This window comes from Argiope bruennichi, chromosome 11, assembly GCF_947563725.1.
Source record: "Argiope bruennichi chromosome 11, qqArgBrue1.1, whole genome shotgun sequence".
Taxonomy (NCBI): domain Eukaryota; kingdom Metazoa; phylum Arthropoda; class Arachnida; order Araneae; family Araneidae; genus Argiope; species Argiope bruennichi.
In genome coordinates this window covers 78,315,595-78,336,272 of record NC_079161.1, presented here as the reverse complement: position 1 = coordinate 78,336,272, position 20,678 = coordinate 78,315,595, and the positions used below count along the sequence as shown (strand labels likewise).

Below are 20,678 nucleotides of genomic sequence, written 5' to 3'. Positions count from 1 at the left end.
TCAAAAAGGCAGTGACTTAAATATATGAAATTTGGTAGGTGGTTTTGTGATTACGATGTGGCTCTTATACAATTTTTGATTAGAAATAATGCATCTAAAACATAACCTAGTATTATTAATCGATATGCTAGTAAGTAATTGCAAAAAGATAAATCGCCAACGATCACACGATAGGTTCAGTGAAATTGCCTATTCAGGTAAAAATTAAAATTTCGTAATTATTTTTCCCCAATGCCATGCAGGGCATTTGTAGTCTTATCCAAAGTTCATAATGTTTTGCAAGGAGTGGAAGATAGTCCCTTTGTTAGAAAGTATGCAAAAGAAGTTTTTTTTTTGGGGGGGGACTACTTCCGGTGATTTACTCAGATGAAATGAAAGAAAAATGAAAGTCAAATAGACAAACGAAAGAAATCATCGGATTTAAGCCATCGACAAACCCATTTGGCAACTATTCTAATGCCATCTCGTTTGCTATTTTAACATAAAGCACCGAATACCCCTCTTCCATATCTTATTATCATTTACGCATTTTGACAACTTTTACTTATTAATTAAAAACTGAATGCCTTTCGGTTGCATAAGAATAAAATTAAAAAAAAGCTGTATTCAGTACTTTCTTGGTGAATATATTGCAAGGAGACTGATAACAGAACAATTGGAGCCATTTTGCAAAAAAGACACTCAAATTTAAAATAAACAACCACAGCAACGTTACATTTAGTACTTGAATTTTCAAAATGCTTTCAAACCATAATACCTCCTCCCCTCAAAAAAAATTTAATGCACGTTAACGACTTTAAAGAAGAGCTGGAAATTCGAAATTCACTTTTGACTGAGTATTATACCGTGAACTGAATTAATTTGTGGAAGGTTTAAATGTTCTAAAATGAACAACAAAAAAAATATTCCAATGATTATCAATACTATTATCCAACGGCAAAAATTAAAGCATCAATTTCAAAAAAATTTAAATGCATTTTCCATCAATGAGCATTTAACATTGGAACTTAGGTACGGTGTCCCATAATGAAACTAAACTGTATTAATACTTAGATTTCCAAATAACTGGGAACAATGCGCATAACAGAATTGGAACTTAAGCACAGCGTACAGTATCAAACCTAACAGCACTGGAATTTAGGAACAATTTCCTAAAGCAAATATAAAAGCATCGAAATTTCAGCACATCATCGAACAGTGAACTAAAACTAATACTGTATCATAAATGCAGCTTCCAAGAACGAAAATTCTAGAAAGAAAGAATTCAGGTTATGCTTATTTGCTTTATCTTTCCATCAGCGGAAACGAAACAAATAAATTGTGATTGTTTCCGGGTTTTATAATTGCTTCCAATTTGTACGCCATTATTCGTATTGTTTCATGATAGTTTGCCTTTTTCCTGTGCTAAAAGATTTTGCTTTTAAAATATATAATTTTTTTCAACTAGACGATCCTAAAAAACCTCGTTCCGTGTACGTTCACTGGGGCAAGAAGGAATGTGGAAACAAGGCTTCTAATCCACTCTATGTCGGTTATATGACTTCATTCCTCGAAGATGGTATTGGAGCGGGCACCAACTATGTTTGCCTACCTGAAAAACCTAATTTAAGTGTGGATTCTGATGCCGTCGGGCTGAACGAAAGAACTAGCAAGCTTGCAGCGGTCAGGTACGGTTCTAAGCCTAAATTATAGTTTTATTTTGGAAAAAAAATTCTGACACTGCATTATTCTAAAATTAATGATTATGACATACTCTTTTTAAGGGGGATGGTGGACTTTGAAAAAAGCAAAAATGTACGAAAACATGAAATTTATTTTCATCGTTTCATTACCAAAATATATATTTATGCTTTGTAATACTATTTTAGTTGAATAAAATGTTTCATAAAATAAATATTTGAAAGACCTGGAAGCAGCAAAGTACATCCTAATGACTTTTCTCAAAGTGATATTGAAATTAAATTTAAGTGCCTTTGAAATGCTCCAGGCGTCTTAATTTTGAAGAAATTAAATGAAATTGATAATAAAAACTTCTATTAAAATAAAATAGGGTATGAATTTTATATTTCAAGTATTTTTAGATAGTTAAAAGTCAATTTTAATTCGGAAAAACCATAAAATTCCAATGAAAATTCAGTACGCGTTGCATAAAAATATTTCTAAAAAATCAGCATTTTATTTGGATTGCAAAATCATGCACAGTTTTGTTCCAGATAAATCTATATTGGGTAGTAAAAATAAAATAATAGAAAAAAAAATTGAAAATTAAATAACCTAGAATATTTTAAAATTTTTAAAAATTATATATCTTTTAATTTTTTAAAAATAATATATTCATTTGTGGAATTATTTTTTAAGAAATTTGACTTATTTATATTTTAATATATATATGCATAAAAAATTTTCATAACCCTAAGTTAATAATTCACAAAAGTACCTATTAGAGCCCACTGTCCCATTAAGGTATCAGTTTAGAAGGAAAAATAATAAGTTTGATTGTAAATTTTTGTATTAAAAAAATGCAATAACTAACATAAAATTTGCAACACTAAGCCTAAAATTTAAAAGAAAATGACTGAAAATTAAACCTTTCTAAAATTGTAATGATTCTAAAATTAATGATTCTATGTTATATAATGACTACATAATATAGAGTAAATGATGAATTTCTTTTCCATAAAACAGAGAAATTTACATACATTTTGCAATCATGAATCAAAATTTATCAAATGGCTGTTATTTAAACCTTAGGGGTGTATTATTTTAGAATTAATAATGGCATTATAGGTTTCCAGTTACACAAGGAAAGTAGTAAACTTTATTGTTTCTTTTTTTCTTGTTGATCTTAGGTAGAATTTGCAATCTTGAATCTAAAATTTTTAAAGTGATTGCAAATAAAACTTTTCTAAAATTGTGATAATGCATTATTGTAAAGTTAATGATTTCATTATAAATTATCAATTATATAATGTAAAGCACAATACAATATGAAATTTTCAGTTATAAAACGAAAAGTAGGTGGCTTCATTGTCGATTTTTTGCCTTTTTTTGTTGACTTTATGTAGAATTTGTAATCTTGAACGAAAATTTATAAAGTGATTTCTAATTAGTCTAATTAATCAATGATGATTCATTATTCTAAAATTAATGATGGCATTATAAGTTTTCAATAATAAAACGAAAAATAGCAAATTTTATTGTAGATTTTTGCTACCTAAAATACAGAAACTGACATAGAATTTGCAATTTTGAGCCCAAAATTCATAAAATGGTTCCTAATTAAGTCTTTCTAAAATTGTAATGATACAATGTTTTTAAATTAATGGTTATGAATTACACAGGGAGAAATAGTAAACTTTATTTTATATTTTTGCACCATAAAATATGGAAATTTATGTAGTATTTACGATTCAGAAGACAAAATCTGTAAAAAGATTGCAAATTAAATCTATTTAAAATTTTAACATTAATTCATATTTTTGATTCTAAAATGAATGACTACATTCTAAATAAGCAATTATATGATGGAAAAGTAACTTTTAAACTTTTACTTTATAAAATACAATTTTTTTAATAAAATTTGCAATTTTGACCCAAAATTAAACAATAATATTACTACAAATTGGGTTTTATTCTTAAATTAATGTTTCTGAGTTATCGGTTATACAGCGGACAGTAATTGACCATAAAATAAGAAAATTATATATAGTTTGCAATTCTGAGAAAAAAAAGTGGTTATTTCTCAATAGAATTAAGCGCTCGATTTCTTGAAATCATTATAAAGTCATCAATATTGATTTTCTTTTAGGTACATGAACATGTCTATGTTCAGTGGACGTGGGAAACGGATAGAAGGCCTAGTCACCCCTTGTGTTGTTTGCGAAACACCTAACAGGCCCACAGTGAAAATGTTTCCATCCATGGGCTTCTGTCCTGGAGATTGGGTTACTGAATATACTGGCTACATAATCGGTAACTTCCAGGGAAAACTCAGATCTGAATTCACATGCATTGATCAGAACCCGGATGTTTATAACAACACTTCTAAAGCCAGAGCAGAACCCTTTATTTTACCAGTAAAGCTGGAAACGAATAAAAATTCCATTCCTTGCACTGTTTGTTCTAAATGAGTTGCGATGTGAGTACAGCGCAAGATTTGGGTTTATTAGAATATGTTTGAGAAAAGAAAGTTTGTGTGCTAAGAGTTAACGCTAATGTTTATATTTATTATTTAATATGCTATGTTGTCTATGTTTATAGGTTTGTACATTTAAAATAAAGATTTTAATCTGTAATAAAGTCTACTTAATTTCAGTTATCTGTATCATATTTATTTGAAATACAAGATTATAAAAAGTCTTGAACATGTTACAAAATTATATTAAAAAACAACAACTAGTGGAGGTTTTCCTGTGTCGTATATACTAATATGGCTTTTAAAGTTTTGCTTGAAAGCATTTTTTAAATTCATATAATCCGATAGATGGCGCCACATTTGGTTTGATGAGAATTGTATGAGAAAAATTCAGTCTGTCTTCTTGTCCTAATATTTCCAGATTAAGCTTCCTTATATGCTTTCATGTGGGAATATGTGAAAAAAATTGTGTATGTACCATTCTTCTTGCACTGATTTACAAAATTGAAAGCAGTTGATTCTTGTAAATACATGAAGTAAAATTAAGTATAACTTGAGTATACCACACGCACTTGAGAGATCTCAAATTGAGAATTATTAATAGTTTTATTGAAAGTATCATTAAAACCAAGACTTTTGTTTCTATAACTTCTAGTTTTTATTTCATAAAATTTTGTAGCATGCCGAAAACGTCTCCGATATTCATTGAAAATTATGGTTATTTAATTGTGCTAACTAATCAACAATATCTCTGATATTTAAATTGATATATAAAATAAATTGTATATGTGAATTAGAAAGATAATATCAATAGCTAGGGGACAATCCATCTATTATCCTTTCAGATAATTTCTTTAAAAGAAAACCTATTTTCAAAATGAAATTTTATAAAATTCTTCTAATTTTATTGACTAAAGACAAATTGTATATAATCATGTAATTCTTTAAATCATTTCGTATCGTTTTAATCGGAAGTTAGATAAAATCTCCAATTAAAAAAAAAAATATGCTACTCAAAGTTCGATATTGTAACTGCAAAAATATTTTGCAATTTGTAACTGCAATAATATTTTGTAATTTGTAAACGCAATAACATTATACAGTATTGAAAGTATTTAAGTTTCTTGGCGAGGGTTGTTTTTTTTTTGCATCAAGTTTGGTGACTTGGTGATAAAATTAGGTGACAGACGATTTGGCGAGAGGCTTGGCGAAATTTTGGAGATTTGGAGTTCTAAAATTTCTACTTTTTTATAGAAAGATCGGCAGTTTTTCGAAATTATATAAAAGCTTTGGTGCATTCACTGATTAATGAGTTGCTTTTCATTTTTATGGTGTAATCGTCAATGTTTTTGACTGCAGCAAAACTACTGAACTTGGCCTGCTGATTTGCCATGCACCATCTTGGGTTTTTCTCATGCTGTGGGAATGAAATATTTGATCTGTTATAATATATTGAAGACTTGTGTTTTTTGTTTTGTTAATTGTAATTTATTTTTTTAATTAAAATCCATTCAATGCAGAAATCCGTCCCAAGTGTAATAATATTTCACGGTCTGTAGAAAAGTAATATAAAATTCTATATTTTGTATTAAAAAAAGTAGCATAATGAAAAGGCACTTTAAACTCCTTTTTCAGCAAAATTGTTTTTAACTTAAATATTTTTTAAATAACTTAATTTTCCATTAGCAAATATTTTTTTTTTACCAACTCTCTATAAATATATAGAAAAAACTTTAAAAAATCTACCTTAGAGTCATTTTCAAATATTATTTTTTACCATTTAAAAAATCCCAGATATTTTAAAAATTCTGAAGAAAAAGTTTTTCTGTGTGCTTTTATTTAATTATAAGTTTTCAAAGTTTCTAAATTTTAGGTTTGTAATAATCAAATTTTGATTCAATTTTTCACGACCACTTAATACCATAGAAAATTTGAAAATTGCATAGTTTAAATACCTTAATGTCCTAAATTATATCTCAATTTTGAAATTTAGCCCGTTTTTGATAAGAATAAATTTTTTATGAAAATTCCGGAAGTTAATTTTCATTTAGTCAACTAAAGTTAATTACATTTTTGTTTCATGTGGAAAGCTTCATCAAATTTCGAATTTTTAAAGAAATTATTGCAAGATTCTATAATTTTACTTAATGAAACATGTATTAATTAAACTGAATATTAGACAAAAGCATTCTTAAAAAAATTTATTTGGACGATAAAAGAAAATCGCTGCTATAATTAAAAGAAAAAAGTGTGATAATTATTAAAAAAAAATTATTTTCTAATATTCTTAAAGTTAAAAGAAAACGAAAATATTCTATATTACAAGGAATTACTCGATAATGATTCATAAGAAAAAATTCCTAACTATTTATTAAAAAAATTAAAATGTATTATAATTCTATAATTAAGATTCCAAAACATTTCGAACATCTTTATTAAAAATACACATCTTTATGAGTTTGTTTTGATTGTCATATTTTCAAAAAAAAATAGTTTCTACTTTTTTGCATTTTAATAATGAACGTGTTTGAACAAAAATTACTATTATTAATGTGTGAATTTCTTTGCTTAGTATAGAGCGAATAAAACATATACAATTACTAAATCAGAAAAATATATTTACTGAATAAACTAAAATCCAATCCCAGTTAAAGAATCTAAAGGCTATGATAAAAAAATCAACAGATGGTCTTCTCATGTCATTTTCTGCTCTGATAATAGTGATAAGATACGTCAGCTGCTGTAGGAAAACACGAATTCTTTCACCAAATATATCTGAAGTTAAGCTATGATTTTATGAAGATGATTTCAGAATAACAATTGGAAAGTGAAATATTTATACAAAATTAAAAACTGCCAGGTGAGCGCATTATTATGACTAACTTTTAAAAGTCGTTTGCCATATTTTCTTTCAAATTTCACGTAAAAACTTTTATTTTAAGTATATTATAATAACTAACTTTTAAAAATCGTTTGCAATATATTCTTGCAAGTTACATGTGAAAACTTTATTATATTATTTATTATAAGTATCATATAACAGCTAACTTTAGTGAATGTTTGGCTATATTTTTGAGCAAATTGCATGTGAAACCTTTTTTTATAGCTAACTGTATTTTTGTAGCTAATTTTTATGAATCACTTGCAATATTTTTCTGAAAATAACGTGTGACAGTTTTTGTTATAGTTTATTAATAACAAATCATATATAAAAAAATTTTAAAGTCAATTCCTACTTATTTTCTTACATTATTTATATATATCTTATATTATTTGTGATTGAATGTCGTGTCAATAATCTCAGAGCTTGGTGACCATTTTGCAATATCGTGATAGATTTGGCGACCAAATAGAAATTATTGGATAAATTTAATTAATTAATTAATATTTGAATAAAACTATTAACATTAAGTGTCATCCACTGCAAGTTTAAAAAAATGTATTTGAACTTGAGTGGATGAATAAAAACTATTTTATTAACGATTGAAAATTTAAACGAGATATATAAATATCGATTATTTAATCTTATCGATAAATTCGATTATCATATATATATAGAGAAACTGTGAACTAATAGTAGGAATTGAAAAAAAGATGAATGCGTTTTATTTAAATTGTAGGAATTAGGACAAAACAGCTGGTTTATTGAAAGACATACTTTTAAATGAATTTCAAATTACGCTTAAAAATTAAGATGACAGTGCATCATTTAGCCATTTGGATACACATATTATAGGCTTCACATGACTGTTCCAAAGAGAAAAAATGAGTGTTTGAAAATCTTTCCTAAAATGCTTTTTGATAAACATTTATAGAAAATACCGATATATGGCAATAGTAGTGTTAGGATTAGATTGAAACAGGTGACGTGGGAAAATACCAAGATGTATGAATAACTCTGTCATTAAAAATACTATCAAAAAATAATTTTTGCCCCATAAAAAGATATTTATAAAAAGGGACTTTAATTTTTATTGCAGAATTGTTATAATGTGATGTCTATTGGTGGAATATTGTTTAATTGATTTTGTAGCCATTTGGAACATTTTAATTTTTTTAAAGTTTCACAAAAAAAAATAATTAACATTTTAAAAAAATAATTTTTCTAAATTATATACAGCTATTAAAAACATATGTTTTTCTAAAAAAAAAAGGCATTTAAGGATTAAAAGAAAATAGATGAAATCTAAAGCATTATATTTGCATGATTACGTTTTTAGGCTTGCTAAGGTTGCTTGTTACTTTCATTTAACAATTAAGAATGTATTCTTAATTTTTATAAAAATAACTTGCATACGAAAAGTATGTTTAATATCGTCCCAAAACATTTGTCATACACACACTTAAACACTTGTACACAACACTTATCACACAGTACAAAAAAAAAAAAAAAAAAAAATATCTTAAATTTTTTTTTTTAACTGCCAAAAAAAAATCGTTATTATTTTTATCAGAAATAAATTTCATGTAATTGAAAACCTGAGGTTTTAAATTTTGAAATGATGTAATTTTTTTATTTACATTTTGATTATTTTTAATTTAAAATCCAATTAAATTTTTGTCGACCATTTTTTTGTGAGCGCCTTCTACTCAAGAATAACTGCACTAAATTTAGACATGCACATCTAATGGTCTGCAGAAAATAAATCCCCCAATATTTTTTATAGTTTTTTTATGAGACATTTTTTTTAAAGTTTGCTTAAAATATTTTCATATTTTGTCCAGAAATATTTTATTATGAGTGACGTAATGCGTCGTAATATACGAGTGTCAAAGATGCTACATATTTTTTTACTTCACTTTTTGATAATTCGAACTAACTTTAACCGTCAAAAGAGACAAATGAAGAATCGAATTAATACGACGCATTTTTACTTCTTCGTTTTCGAAACACACAAAAGAAAATTATAGTAAAAAAAAATAATCACATTCTAGATTCTGACAAATGTTCTCATTTCATACTTCCATGAGTCCAAAAAATACATTTTTTAGAAATATGTCTGTCTGTCTATGAACAAAATAGTCAAAAACACATTGAGCTATTTAAGAGAAATTTAATGCTTGATATTTAAAACCAAATTTGGAGATTTATATCAGATTTTGAATGAAAGTCATTCAAAAGAAATTTGGCTGTTTACCTATTCATATACTTCAACAATGAAAAGTTTTAAGTAATATTACACAGGAAATATTTTTTTAAAAAATTCAAAATTCAGGAAAAGCATATGCAGTTAGCTAAGTATTATTAAGAAGACAATTAGAAGAATTCATTAAGAATTAAATTAGAAGAATTTTAAAATGATGCAGAAAATATTTTAATGCAATAATAGTTTCGGGAATTATCATGGTGAAACCTAAAACATTAATTCATTAAAAACCTGTTTAGAATTTTAAAAAATCGCGAGACGAACGCAGTCCTTCTCTTTAAAGTATATTTATGCCAAAAATTTCAATATCAAAACGTCTGGTCTGTAGAGCATCAACAGATCGGCAGATATTCTCTTCATTACTGTTATTATAGATATTTCTAGCCGGCATCCTGGCATAGGGGTAGCGCGTCTCCCCCTCGATGAGAGCGTCCTGGGTTCGAGTCCCGTTTCGGGCATGGTTGTTCTTCATCTGTTCTATCTATGAGATGTGTGAATGTCCCCCCCCTCCTGTAAAAGGGGGTTGTGCAAGCGAATGTGATGTGAGTAGCTAAGACGTACTCTTGGCCCTAGTTGGCGCTGCTAAAACAAGAGACGCTCCCTTGGCTTAAAATCGCTGACTTCATCAACGAGCTTGTCCATGGCAAGTTTCATTAGAAACAACAATAGATAATTCTTGTATTACAAGCACACTCAGAATATACTTCCTCCTATGCAAAGTTCATTTATCTAGCATATATAACCAGTCCTGAAATTTTGCCTAAGTTCTTTTGAATTTTTCTGTGCAATTACAAAATATTACGTATGTATCAAATTCTTGTTTTAATACAACAATTTGTAGATCTAACTGTATTGGTCTCTCCGAAACTTTTTGGTCTACTCTCTAATAAATGTATAATCTCTCCTGTATAAAATTGCGAATCATGGCTAAGGCCATGGACGCCATGAGGGCACAGATTATTATTTTCACTCCAGAAAATTATGCGTTTTGTAGAAGAGTAAAGAAAGTTTCACTTGCATATTAAATGCAGGCCACAGGGTGAAAATAAACAAGAACGATCCATCTTTGAAATGAATCTAGTATTTTTACTATAGTTAACATCTATCTTTGATGATATATTGCTGAGACAGCTACCAGAAAATCGAATATGCATTTATGACTTTTTATTTTACGATCGATTGAAAGCAGAATTTGACAAAAAAAATTTTAAATGTGGTTGCAGGATTAACTATAAAATTTCATTTTTTTAAGTCATTGAGTTTTTGAATTATCGGGTTTACATGGATAATATTATACAGTTTTTTTTAGTTCAGTTATATTAACGCTCCATTTTAAAGCAACACTAGGGTGATTTTGGGACGGACATCGCAATTTTGAACCGCGGTCAGATAACGAGGACGACACTTGAACTGGTATCATCCTCACTCGCCAGCAACGGGAGGACGTTTGGCTCGGACTGATTGAACGTGCGCCAACCCCGCTTACACGACGGTTCTTCGGTGGATTTCGGGTCAGGAACCTGAAACCCTCCGGTTCCGAAGACGAGACCTTACCGCCAGACCACCGCTGTCCCTTGAAAAAGAACAAACTGGCAGATGAAATGTCCCTTTGCAGATTCGGTTCTAAATTGAATGCAAATCTTCACATTCAACAATAAATCTATTTATCAGATTTTATCCAACTAGCGTTTCCCGTTTTGTACTCATCGTGTTCATTTGTGCTCGGACAGGCGTACAGACATACTTCTTCTAAATGGATTTCGCTTAATATTTGTCAGAAATCCACAAATTTGTGTAAAGGCTACATATCCAATTTCACTGCTTTGTTTCAAACCGTTTTTGGGTTATAATGTTCACAGACAAATATAATTCCAAAAATATATTTTTAGGACTCAGAGAGGTTTGAAGAGTAATGATTCAGCAAACTCTCGAATTTGAATTTTTTGGTATAAAACTTTGTATATAAACTAGCAGTACCCGCACTGCTTTGTCCGTGGCATAACATCCAAGAGGAAAAATTAGCTTTAGACTTAAGTCTAACCTTCACCCGATATGACGTGGACATACCACGCAACATCAAACAAACATAAAAAATCTATTTAGAAATCATCAAAAATAACTACAAAACAATTTTTATGGCACACATTCAGAAATATTTAGACTATTAAAAAGATAAAAATATGATATGTTCATAGACAAAACAATTCACCAAAAATATACAACAGAAAAGCTGTTTTAAAATTTAAAACATACAAATAAGACATTGTACCCACGGTTCCACACATGTTTATCAACTCTGTATAATCTAATATGAAAATAAAATTCAGCTTGTTTCATAATATTTCTTTGTAAACTATATTGGATGTTTCTCTTCCTGGTGCGAAAACAAAACGATTTTGTTTGGATGTAACTCTAGAAAGTGTCACATAAAGTTGACCACTAGAAAACCAACATTCTTCGTAGGAAAATAATTAAAATCGCAACTATAAAACTTTTTTTTATTTTGATATAACTTCACTACATTAAAGCCTTCCCCAATAAATGCCCTGCAAAATGGTACAATTATCTCCAATATCAGTTAAATTTTTTGGGGCATAATGAATTTTGAATCTTTGTTTAAAATCAGACGTAAACAAAGAAATGTATTGCATATGCATACCACAGTTCTTGCTATTGACGCATGTGCCATTTGAGGTTTTCGCACATGCGCGGATAAGGGCAAAACACAGATACTGCTGTTTTATGCATGCGCAAATTGTGGTAGGAAAATATTTAAAGTCGCAATTATAAAACTCCTTTTTTTATTTTGATATGTCATGAATGTACTCCTTTCCCCAATCAATGCCCTACAAAATGGTACAAACATTTCCAATATCAGTTAAGTATTGCTCCAGTTTATCTCTTTCAAACATGCAGACGCTTTCAGGAGACTTCATTTGATATTATGTACAGAAGTACATTAAGCTTCTGATAATACAAATCTAACTATTTTTTATTGTTTAAAGTAACTACGAGTGGGCTGATTTTTTTTTTTTTGAAAAATGCTGCACAAAGTGTACTATATAAATATGAAACTTAAAAAAAAATAGAAAAAATATGGTATTTTTGGTTTAGAAGAAGTGATAAAACAAAAATCTTTACAAGTTCATCATATGATTTGGTCATATGAAGAGCAAATAGCTTAACAAATATATTTCCTAGTTGCTGAACTTAAAAAGAAGACCTTCATTTATGCAATACTTATATATAAGTGTTCGACTAAAAATAACACAAAATTTTCAATTTTTTTTCTAATTATGAAGCATTAAAATAACTATAATATATTTTTTAAATGAAAGGACTGCTTTTATTTAGTTATGGAATTACAGATCATATTGAAAAATTATTATGCCAACTCTGAACAAAAATATGCATTAAATTTTAATTTGCGAATGTTTTTCATAAGAAAATTCTACCGCACTTTAGAATTTCAAAAAGGGAAAAAAAAGCATTCGAAGATGCAAGGAAGCATTGGAACATTTATTTCGCTAATATAAAAATCCATGTAATTTTCCAAAGAATAAATTTAGAAGTAAAATGCAAAAGATTTTATGAAGATGATAGTTCAGAAATTAAGAACATAGAATAAAAAATATTTGATATTTTTGCAAAAATTCTTTTTTTTAAAATAGTTATCCTAAACAGCATAATAATGACATAGGGTTTGTTTTATATTTTTTTTATTTTGCAGATTCAAATAGTTTCTAGATTTATTTTCCAAATTTAAAGACCATCATGATCATTCGAATGATGTACGTCCTCCCCATGATTCTCGGGAGGACATATGACATGAGGACACATACTGTGGGAGTAGACTTATTTCCTCGAGAAGATATTGCGCAGCCAAGGGTAAGTAAGTATTGCTTTAGTTGGAAATAGGATACACTTTATTAGGTTCAATATCAATAAATATTTTAATGGGCTACTAATATACCATTCTATTTCTATATCGCGCAATTACCTCTTTTTGACGATTCTACCACGCTGAGGGGTGAGACATTGAAGGATGAGAGCATTTCCAGAATTCTTTGTCTATCTTTGATCTTGGTTAGATTACTTTTTCCATCAGATACTTTTAATACTTTTTCGTTCAGTTTTTTCCCCTTCAAGTGTTTGAGATAGTCATGTCGTTTCTAACCGTACTCTTTTAACTCGAAAAAAAAAATGCATATTAATTGTTTATATGGCTAGTTCAAATGATAAAAAAATTTCAGAAGACTAATTTTTTTTTAAATATAATATCATTGAATGTGAACAAGGTTATCTACCTTTGTAAATATCAAAATTTTATGTAAAAAATTCAGTAACAAATAAAAAAGGTTTTAACTTAAAAAAATTAATATCATTTTGTAAAAAAGTGAATTACTAAATTTTAAGAACTGAAAACTTAAATCTTCCATTTATTTACCATAATTCAATATTTAGGCCCCCCACAGTAAATAAGAATTGCTCTAGAGTATTTTATTGTGAATTAATATCGTTTTCCGTCAATAGTAAAAGTTCATCTTTTTAATGTCGACTATGTCCGCTTAAAATGCGTCATCTTACTGTTAAATGTTTACATCTCCTCCTTTCATCTTTTCTCTCACCCGTATTTTAACTAAATAAACGCATCCTGGCGCATGTTCAAAAGCGTGGAGGATTTTAGAATCCGATAATGAATAGCAGATGAATGAATTATTTTTACATTGAGCTAGGTTCATGTTATTTGCACCAAAATGAAAATGAATGCTATAACACACAGCTCCATAAAAGAGTTAACAGAATTTTTTGAACTTATTTCATTACAGAAAAAGAGTTAAATAAATAACATATCCATGAACCTGGAATTGTAGTTATTTATTTTATTATAAAATATTTAGCATATTTGTCCAGATATTTATCTTAATTAGCTACCTAACCGACAACTTTAAAATTGCTGACAATTTTCTACAAATAATTTCAAAATGACCTTTCTTTTGACAGCATTCAACTAGAGTTGATTTTTTCCTAAGCTTTTTTCATGTTACTAAACTTTGTAGAATCACAAGGTTAGAGATCTGGACTTTGCGAGGCTAATCAATCACATTCCGTTTGAATTGGTCGTAAATTGATAAACTTTATCAAGAAGGAAAGCAATGTCAGTAAAAAGTTTTTGGGTCATTTCGACTTGATTGTTGTTGCAATATGATAAATGTTCTCTTCTTTTCAGCTTCCTGTTTACATTATCACTCATTTTTCTAAGCTAAGTAAAATAATAATTTGGAAACTGCGCCAAGTTTAGATATTTTTCTGATGTCATCAAATGAGTCTAGTACATGCCACAAACATTCCACGAAATGCCAATGTCTTCTCATTCACGCAATTTCAACAAGAAATGAATAAGAAATTCCACTTTGTACTTCTTTTAGGTCATTCAGGAATCCTTCTACAACTCCAACTTTAGGACGATAGAAACATCTGCAGATGTGAAAGAAGTTTTAGATATCTATGGAGACCTGTCACTTAATATCAAGGCTGGGACTTTTACCATTGGCGGAGTTGGCGCTTATGTCAAAAGCAGTGTGCAAACTCAGAATTCAGTCGATATCTTGGTGAAAGTCAGATTCAGAACGGTGAGCGAAATTTCTATTTAGTGAACTTCTTGGCTCAGTTTGCACGTAAGATAAGTAAATTTTCCAAATTAGGTTTTTGTTGACTCAATAAAACGTCGATGTAGTGAAAGCTATTTCAAAATAATAAAGATGAATATGTGTGTGTGTGTATTGGCATTCTATACATCGGACTTTTTTATCTAAAACTGCCGTTACAAGTATATGTTTTGAAATGTGAATATATTGTTACAAAATTTTTTCCACAAATACCGCCAATCAATCATAATAATGCAGCACATTTAATCGCTAGTTCTGCAGCTTGCTTGCTGTCTAATCCTCTCAAATCTTTTACTTGTCGGCGACTCTCACACACGACTTCTGACGATACACACCACTTCTTCAGCTTCAGAGTGCCCGTCTTTTATAGTTCCGGGAGGCGGGGCTAGAATCTTCAGACCAATCAGGGCGTATCTGAGTATATCTTGGTTACTACTGGATGGATCGTGAAACTTCTCGAACTTTCCAGTATGATCCATTTAGTCGCCAAACTCGCCAAGTAGCCAAATGGTCGCCAAGCTCTGATGTCATTGACGCGGCGCACGCTCAGCACAGATCTTACAACGGTCCTTCTTACGATGACACGAGTCGTGCCGGATAGCAAAATTACAGATTTGTAACAATATGCATCTTGAAGCAATTTTTTAAATTTTTTAAAAATCTTAGGTAGTATTTTACTTAATTAAAAATTAAGAGAATTTTCTCTCTTTTCTGCAATGACTTTCAAAAATGCTACAGCACATAAATGTTTTTACATCATTTTAAAATTTAAAGTATCGTTCTTTTAACGATGTCACTAGTTTTTCTTTATAAAATTAGGATTTTAAATTAATTCTAAAATATATTTTAAATGCATATAACAACAATGAATTTTATAATTGAAATGAAACTCAAATCGTGTTCCTTATTGTTACTAATATTTCATTCTTGCCTTTTCTCAATTACGGATGATCAAGATAGCAATATTCGTCTTATTTTTTCCTGTTTAGTAGGTTTCAGCATAAGGTATGCTTCCAATAAAATTTTGTAAATTCAGTAGTATTTACAAAAAATGTTTAACTTTGGAAAAAAGAAATGATGAAAAATATTTTCCATTTTGAAACACTTCTTCTCTTCCCTGCTTTATAATTGGATGCACAAAGATATAGACAGGAAAGTAAGAAAATGCATAGCACAATGAATGGAACAGATGCATTATTTCTAAAATAGTAGGGTATCTATCAAAATTTGAAGATTTAAAATATTTTGTTGAGTAATCTATAATCTCTCCGAGGAGTAATTTATATGGAGATATGAAGTGTCCGGTAAGATGGGTGGTTTTCGCCGCTGTAGTGGATACAGAAAGTGTGAGGTATCAGTTATCTCCTATAGATGACGTGACGTACCTCCTACTGGAAGGGTTGTATCGTGGCTGGAGATGACTCTTAGGATCCAACATAATTCCCACCTAAGCTGTTACGCGTTCCGATCTTTTAATTATTCCGCTGGATCGGAGTCGCTATTTATGGTTGAGGAAGCCTTGGAGACAAAGGTACAAACCTATTTATGTAAAAACCATTAATCCATTAGAGTCAAATAGAAGCAAAACGAAGGCTAGTTCCATAGTAATAATATTAGCAGCAATTTTAGATAATGCCAATTACCTCCAGTTTAATATAAAGAAATTTTGTTTGCAATTTGAATTCCACAATTATTTTTCATTGAAATAATTTACAAGCGAAAGGTTTAGGAAAGTAGTAATTATTTTATATCATCCTGCGAAATGAATTAAAATCTTTTTTTGTGCTATAAATCAGAAGCATAGTGACTGATGAAATCAAGTGTGTAAGTAAGTATGTTTTTTTTTGTGGGGGGGGGGGAATATAGGTGAATATAGGGAGTATATAGATATATAAAGGAAGGATACAAATATATAAATAATAAATAAAAATTATTGCAACATTTACATCTGCTAGACTAATGACGATAAAGAAAGAATTGATGCCATATCCTAAGCCGAATTTATTCTGATTATGCCACTGCTGTTAATTTAGTTGTATTTACATACAATGGCAGGGTGCATACTTTAATTCTCGTCCAATAGCTGATATTTAATTTGCTAGAAATAGCCATATAAACTTTAATTAAAAAAACGTTTAAAATCACGAAAAGAATTATATTTTATGTCGTTTTATTCAGTAAACGTACTTCAGAAAAACAAATTATTTATTACTAACTAATATTTGAAGCCATGGATGGCCAGATGAATGGTTGCTAAAAATTATAATTAAGGTTTTTTTTTTTTTTTTTTTTTTTTTTTGCAATTTTGTTTTTATAAATTTTTGGGCAAAATATTACTAAACTTCATATTTTGTCAGACGTTTGTCAGACGTTACATTATTTTAGAAGACTCACGTTATTTTCGAAACTTTATATCTTTATGTATACAGTATTATGCATTTAACTAATTTTCAGCCCATATTATTATGCATCCAGTTATATAATGCAAAAATAAGGCGCACTTTTTCACCATTGCTTTACTTTGAAATTGAATGCTAATTATATAAATAATTCTTAAAAGCATATTTTATACTAAAATGGTTTCAACATTTCCAAATAAGTCGAATATTCATATCTGAATCATCAACAATAGAAAAAAAAGTTAAGATGATATATGTGTGGAAACAACAAAAAACGATTTGAATTCCACTTCAATAAAGAAATATATTATTTTAAAAAGGTTTTACTTTCTAAAAATAATTAAAAAAGCAAAGCATCTGGCAAAATAATAAATTGCCAGACGCATTGATTGAATTGCAAATACGCATTGATTGTTTTGATATTTCTCGGCAAAAGACGGTAAAAAAATAGTGATATTCAATAACTCGATCAGTTTCACTTGCAGAAAAAGAGCAATTTTTAAAAAAAATTGTTAAAGTATGAAGAAAATTCTTTCAATTGTGTTTAACAGTTCTTGACAACTGTATAAAAATTTATTCTTCTTTGAGGAATTCAGTAATTGATTTAAATAATACAAAATATTATTCTTTACTTCATTGAAGCATTTTCCAATTCAAAGAATATACTTATCTCTATTGATTAAAAATTAGCTATTGCATCACGATTAGAGTTACACATTCTACGACATTAAAAATTCTTTGCAACAAATGATCTCGATAAAAATTTGATTTATTTTTTCGTTTCAGTATATTTCCTATTTAACACTAATTCACAGTACTCTTAAAATTTATTTTGTAATGTTTCAAATGGCCTTATTAAAAAAAAATTAACAAATTTCCCCAAGAAATATTATTTTAAAAATAATTTTTTTCCTTTCTTCATTGAAAAAAAAATTGACGTTCCATTTTATCATTTTGTTTCCTTCACCAAAAACTCGCCAGAGCTGATTCACCAAATCTACTTTTCTAATTCTCATCATTTTTTCGTCCATTTTTTAATATTTGTTGTCCCTATTTCTCTTCGTTTGAAGGCGAACTTCATTTTTCTATTATTGGAGCTTCATATCTATCCAAGCTGTTTATTTGCAAAAGAGATATTTGTAATTATTGCATAAATGCGTTTTAAACTAATTACGTAATGTAAGTAAATATAAATGGTAACTATAATTTTTTTTATCCTAAGTACAATTTGCGCCCTTGCTTTTTTCGTAGATATCGGAAAGTCTGCCATTTAATATAAAACCTGTGAAAATGTGGAAAACTGTAGGGAAGTCAAATCTGGGGACTCACTACGTTCAGAGCATTCTTTATGGAGGAGATCTCATTGCCTGCATTCGCTTTAAGGCTCTGAACTCGGAAGATCTCCAAGAGATTCGAGCCACCATCACGTCTTCGATATCAGCTGGAAACGTCCTTGATCTAGTTGGTGAAGGTAAGGAAATATTTATTTTCATATAAACAAATAAAAAAGGTACAAAGAATTCGAAGATTTCAACATTCATATGTATATATATATATAGCACATTCAGAAGTTTCTCGCATCGTCACATTTTCCATATCTCAAAAGATGAAAGATATCAGACACAGTAAATAAATGCACCAAAATTTTTAGAATTTAATAAAATTTAGAATTTTAGAAAATAAATTTAAATATGTAAAATAACGATACAACTTGTATAATCAAATATAAAATCAGTGTTATTTCCTAAATAATGGGTTTAAAAACAATACTTAAACGTTTTTGTAGAAAAAAAATAAATAAATAAAAAACTGTTCAGACATTAAGAATATTTAATAAAAATATATTTAATATTGTGGCAAAAAATCGAGTTTTGAAGGCATTTGATACGATTATGCAATAAAAGTAAGGCATCTCTTTGTTGGAGTTTATAACGTTCTAAGCGTATGGAGTTGCGTATTTACCATAAGACTGATAACCAATACTATGACATACATGATCTACAATTATATACACAGTGGCTCAAAAAAATTGAGAGTACACCTTACTTTTATTTGAAAAGTCTGAATTTCAATATAAATAACACATTACCAAGAAGAGCAAACATGTTTTTATTTTTACACATGACAAATGGTTTAATTTAGAGTAAAAATAAAGAAAAAAAAATCAATGAAAAACTTCTAAATTGAAAAATTTCAGAAGCATTTTAAATAAACATACTCAGATTTTTGCTTCAAAAAATTGAGAGTACACCAATGAAATGTTTGCAATATCTCGCATAGAAACAAAGTGTCACTGTTAAGTTGCATGTCTTTTGGCTCCTATAACGGCCTCTAAATGTCATGGTACCGATTCGACCCATTTTTGGCGGTATCTGAAGATATTTTATCCCATTCTTCTTGCAACACTTGTTTTAAACGGTTTTTTTTAAATTTTGTGTTTTTGAACCACTTTTTCGAGTGTGGCCCATAGATATTCAATGGTATTGAAGTCGAGGTACTGTGGTAGTTTGTGTAACTGCTGTTTGTAACGAAAAAGACACCACATTTTGACGTTAAGAGCATTCTGTTTGGGGTCGTTGTCCTGCTGGGAAATGAACTTTCGATCTAAATCCAAATTTTTAGCACTTTCCTTTCGATTGCCGCCCATTTATATCCAAGTAAACCATATGGTTTATAATGCCATCTATAAGAATTAAATTTCCTATCCCTGATGAAGCCATGCAACCTGAAATTATGACTTTGTCACCACCATGCTTACCTGTAGGATGTAAATTTTTTGTATCCAAAGCAATATTAGGCTTTCTCCATACGGTACAATAATGTCACTGCCAGAAATGTTGAGTTTTCTTTCATCACTAAATACAACTTTATTTCGAAAGTTATTGGTTTTCAATTGAAGAGTATTTGCAAACTTTAAATGCTTTATCTGAATTTGCAAGCTGATGAACGGTTTTTCTCTAACAATGTGACTTTTATATCCAGCTTGTCTAACGGCATTTCGCACAGTTTCAAGCACTTACACTTTTGCCTAAGATTTGTGAAATTTTTGCAGCAAGGTGGAAGAACGATATGGTCGCAGCAATCTAAAGGAAAGTGTTAAAAATTTGGGTTTAGATGGAAATTCCTTTTTCCAACAGGACAACGACCCTAAACAGAATGCACGTAACGTCAAAATATGGTGTCTTTTTCATTGTAAACAACAGTTACACACACCACCACAACACCCCGATATTAATACCATTGAATATTCGTGGGTCATACTCGGAAAGGTGGTTCAAAAACACAAAATTAGAAATAAAACCCATTTAAAACAAATGTTGCAAGAAAA

The 20,678-nt window shown here is 29.1% G+C and overlaps 2 protein-coding genes across 2 annotated transcripts in view; both read left to right on the top strand.

The window, feature by feature from the left end:
* LOC129956706 (uncharacterized) overlaps window positions 1-4,130 on the top strand; it is a 37,654-nt gene extending 33,524 nt beyond the window's left edge. Inside the window, exons 9-10 of the mRNA XM_056068639.1 lie at window positions 1,448-1,667; window positions 3,809-4,130. Coding sequence (XP_055924614.1) covers window positions 1,448-1,667; window positions 3,809-4,130 — 542 coding nt within the window. The remainder of the gene's footprint in view (window positions 1-1,447; window positions 1,668-3,808) is intronic.
* A 2,734-nt stretch (window positions 4,131-6,864) lies between these two features.
* Window positions 6,865-20,678, top strand: part of LOC129957577 (uncharacterized) — a 31,105-nt gene continuing 17,291 nt past the window's right edge. The window contains exons 1-4 of the mRNA XM_056069941.1: window positions 6,865-6,995; window positions 13,013-13,170; window positions 14,712-14,915; window positions 18,602-18,821. Coding sequence (XP_055925916.1) covers window positions 13,057-13,170; window positions 14,712-14,915; window positions 18,602-18,821 — 538 coding nt within the window. The 5' untranslated portion in view covers window positions 6,865-6,995; window positions 13,013-13,056. The remainder of the gene's footprint in view (window positions 6,996-13,012; window positions 13,171-14,711; window positions 14,916-18,601; window positions 18,822-20,678) is intronic.